At 33.2% G+C, this 4,216-nt stretch overlaps 1 protein-coding gene across 1 annotated transcript; it reads left to right on the top strand.

The window, feature by feature from the left end:
• Nucleotides 1-859: 859 nt before the first annotated feature.
• Nucleotides 860-3,869, top strand: LOC25479512 (equilibrative nucleotide transporter 3). The gene is made up of 9 exons (XM_039832702.1): nt 860-892; nt 987-1,091; nt 1,418-1,591; nt 1,689-1,832; nt 2,087-2,192; nt 2,385-2,557; nt 2,649-2,809; nt 3,389-3,647; nt 3,745-3,869. The coding sequence occupies exons 1-9, from the start codon at nt 860-862 to the stop codon at nt 3,850-3,852; spliced, it is 1,263 nt and encodes a 420-aa protein (XP_039688636.1). The 3' UTR covers nt 3,853-3,869.
• The last annotated feature ends 347 nt before the right edge of the window (nt 3,870-4,216 follow it).

The raw sequence follows: 4,216 nt of genomic DNA, 5'->3' as shown, positions 1-4,216 counted from the left end.
AAATACTTTTTTGGTAGTATGAAATATTTAAAATACTAAAATGCCAAACAAAGTTATCGTAAAAAATAAAAGGGTAAAACTTATATAGAACGTGAACAATTTGGGAAGTAATAATTTTTGTGCAAGTGTACTCATAATAAAATTAAATGCATGGGCGCAAAACAAGTTTGAAAACGGATAGATCGGTTGTTACCCTTATCCTAACCACAGAATGTCAAAGGTGTTACAAGAATTGAGTAATTTCTGTGGTCAAACATTTTTCATTAGTCTTTCCAATGTCACCTTTCTTTTTTTCTTAACAAAAATGGATACATATCTTAGTCACTTTATGACACGATTTGAAAATAAGAACTTCCTTATTTGTTAGCACTGAATCTGTTTTAATCTGATTCCTCTAAAAGATCCTCTTAGAATCTCTCTCTCTCTCTCTCTCTCTCTCTTTCTCTTGCTGCAAAATTATCGTTTTGTTCATCTCAAAGGTTTGTTCTGTCACAATATATATCACTTACAAGTAAGGTATATATTGTACATTGTTTCTCTGCATGATTTATTGTGTTACTGTATGATTTATATTGTACATTATAAATTATTGATTGATATATATTATAATATGTTAATTTTAGGATCAAATATCTTGTTTTCTATCTTCTTTGCTAAGTCAGATCATAGTTGGTTATTAACCATATTAATTTCTTTTTGTTTTGTTTTGTTTTTGTTTTGATCTTTGTTTTATTGATTTTATTTTATGAGTGCATGAATTGCTTAGGGTTTATTTCAATCATTTTGACTAAAGTTTTGTTTTAACCTAAATTCTTTTATTGATTGTTTGATTAAAGAGAATTAAACACCTAAGATAACAATGGGCGACAGTGAGCCACCACCACGTATTGAGGTGATTTTTTTATTACTAATTACTAACTTAATTATTACTTTAGCTAAAATTATATATGCTTTAGTTCATAATTTAAATTATTTTGCATTTGCAGGGAAAATATACTGCAATAGTGGTTTGTTGGCTTCTTGGAAATGGGTGTCTTTTCTCTTGGAACAGTATGTTAACAATTGAAGATTACTATGTTTATCTATTTCCGGTAATGTATCTACTTTCTGATGCATTTTTTAGTTGATGTATCCGTTAACTAATCACTTTGGTTAGCGGTAATGTCTCTGGTTCGTTATGATGCTTGCGGCCTTTTACACGTCATTTATTTTGTAATCTGGTTTTATGCCCCGCGTTAGGTTGTGCTGATGTCTGTTAGGCATTTGTGTTTCTTTATACCACTTTTGTTATATCTGTTATAATACGTTGTTGATAACTGACTATTTGGTTGCTGGGTCAGGTTTATGTCCTCTCAGTTCTTCGTAGTTTCTCTTTATTTTATATATTTTTCTTTGCTTAAAAAAAAAACTTAAATTTTCTTTCCTCTTTGTGCAGAAATATCATCCCTCTAGGGTGCTTACTCTTGTATATCAGCCATTTGCAGTTGGAACACTAGCAATTCTTACTTACTATGAGGCAAAAATCAATACAAGAAAGCGGATTCTATTTGGATACACACTATTTTTCTTGGCCGTTTTGGCTGTTTTAATTGTAAATCCTGTTAATTTTTTTGTTAACTTTGATTCCTTCAAAATGTGTATTTGGGTTTTGAATTTTGATTTATACTAAACCTATTTACGTGCCGTAGTTGGATTTAGCAACATCGGGTAAAGGAGGGATTGGAACATTCATTGGTATATGCATAGTTAGTGGTGCATTTGGATTAGCAGATGCTCATGCACAAGGAGGAATGATTGGAGACCTGTCATACATGAATCCAGAATTTATTCAGGTCAGCATCATCAATGGAACATAGTTCTTAATTACAGTCGCATCTACAATGCTAACTTTGATATTCGGGATAATATGAGCAATTGCAGCCCATGCAGAAACAATTGTTTGCCTTTGTAGAGGCGTCTAAAACTTTTATATAACGATTGCAATTGCGGTTACATAATGCAGTTTAGAACTGTGAATGAAATTACTATGATGTTTAGTAACTTCCTTCAACATATGCAACTCTTTCTAAAGGTTTTATTGTTGTAGTCTTTCCTTGGCGGTGCTGCAGCATCAGGTGCTCTAACATCGGCTTTGAGGTTAATTACAAAAGCAATATTTGAAAATTCTAAAGACGGTCTTCGCAAAGGAGCGAGTAAGTTCAGCACTCTAATGCTTAGCATGGAAACATAGAAGTAGTTTTGTCTCTATTTCTATTCAGTTAATTTTGACAAGAATTGCTTAGCATGCAAATTGATTTCTTTTAGTATCGGTTCCTACAATTCATAAAGATATTCATGATCATGATTCATGTGTTATACTGAATATTCCTCTCTAATTTCTGCAGTTCTTTTCTTTTCCTTATCAACCTTGTTTGAGCTTCTTTGTGTTGTTCTCTATGCATTTGTGTTTCCTAAATTACCAATTGTGAAGTACTATCGTTCAAAAGCAGCATCCGAAGGGTCCAAAACTGTTTCAGCTGACCTTGCTGCAGCTGGAATCCAGACCGAACTTCGAGAAGTACAATTTCTTTTCTTTTCAATTTCTGACGGAACTGCCTTACTGTTGAGATTCAGTTTTTTTATTTGACTAATTTGTGTTTTTTTTTCAGGCCACTGAAGAATTAAAACAATTTGAGCGCAAAGGAATGAAGCAATTGTTATCGGAAAACAAAGATTATGCACTTGATTTGTTTCTAATATTTGCGCTGACATTGTCTATATTCCCTGGATTCTTATCAGAAGATACCGGAAAACACAGCTTAGGCACCTGGTAAGTTCGCTAATTGAATACTTTCATCCTTTGTTTTTGGTTCTTTTTAGTCATAAACTTCGACTAAACAGGCATTCCGATCCCTAAATGTGTGTGGTGGATACTATGGTCACTGAATCTATCGAAAATGAAAAACATCTCTCGGTGTATGTCTCGTAACTCGTTAGTATTATTTTGAACAAAACTGATTAACAAATACACATTTGAGGACCAAAATAAGTAATAACTAACGAAAGATACATTTCAGAACCAAATTGAATAGCGAAAGATACATTTGAGGATGTCTTTGTAATTATGATAAATTCAGATGGTAACAACTAACAATTGCTAACACATTCAAATATCAATTTAACTATTTACTCCATAAACTTGAGTTTAAAACTTGTACGTCATGAATGCGATAACCTCTTATAAGTGCATCCTAATCATATCTCACCGGATAGATATTGGAATGATTTTTTAAGAAGTAATCAAAACAAGACACTAAACATTTCTGCTAAAAACAACAAAAGTGGATTACGGTCTTTGTTTGTATGTATGTTCAATTTCAAAACTGGTTGATATTTCCATTTATTACAGGTACGCTCTTGTTTTAATTGCTATGTATAATGTATGGGATCTTATCGGAAGATACATTCCACTGATCAAAATCTTGAAGTTGGAGTCTAGAAAGTTGATCACTACAGCAGTTATTTCTCGAGTTTTACTTGTACCGGCATTTTATTTCACTGCAAAGTATGGTACTCAAGGTTGGATGATAATGTTGACATCTTTCTTGGGGATATCCAATGGCTACCTCGCTGTCTGTGTTCTCACTTCGGCACCTAAAGGCTACAAGGTGAAGAATCCTTTAAGAAACTAGAATACTTCAGAGGTTTAGAGTTATTTAAATATTGAATAGATTCATTAATATTTGTATGTTTTTATATTTTTAGGGACCTGAACAAAATGCGTTGGGAAATATCTTGGTGTTGTTTCTTCTAGGAGGTATTTTTGCAGGGGTAACACTTGATTGGTTATGGTTAATAGGTAAAGGATGGTGAGACAGAGGCCTTGTTCACAAACAGATAGAATTTTGTGTTTTGTTTTACATTTTTACATTCTTATTCTTTAGTCAATGTTGATGATTCATTGTTTACGAAGATAAATTCAATTGTTTCATTCTTAAGACTCTCAAAAGAGCTTCACCGATGCAGAAAAATTCTGCATAGAAAGCTACAAAAGGTAGTAGCCACAACATAGGCAACTAAACCCGATTTGTGACCCCTATTTCTACACCTGATCGGACAGGTAAACCAGCCAGTCCCGCAAGCAAAAAACACGCCAAAGAGCTGCTACATGACAGAATACAGGAACAAACTGCTGAGCACCAAAATGACGTACCACAAACAGGGCCGTCTCAATAAC

Source organism: Medicago truncatula, chromosome 4, assembly GCF_003473485.1.
Source record: "Medicago truncatula cultivar Jemalong A17 chromosome 4, MtrunA17r5.0-ANR, whole genome shotgun sequence".
NCBI lineage: Eukaryota > Viridiplantae > Streptophyta > Magnoliopsida > Fabales > Fabaceae > Medicago > Medicago truncatula.
Note: the sequence above shows the minus strand (reverse complement) of the source record. Positions and strands in the feature narration are given on the sequence as shown.

Coding starts and splice junctions, on each gene's coding strand:
- LOC25479512 (XM_039832702.1), top strand. CDS start 860: ATGGGCGACAGTGAGCCACCACCACGTATTGAG. Junction 1,833..2,086: donor TGAATCCAGAATTTATTCAG/GTCAGCATCATC, acceptor TTATTGTTGTAG/TCTTTCCTTGGCGGTGCTGC. Junction 3,648..3,744: donor CGGCACCTAAAGGCTACAAG/GTGAAGAATCCT, acceptor TTATATTTTTAG/GGACCTGAACAAAATGCGTT.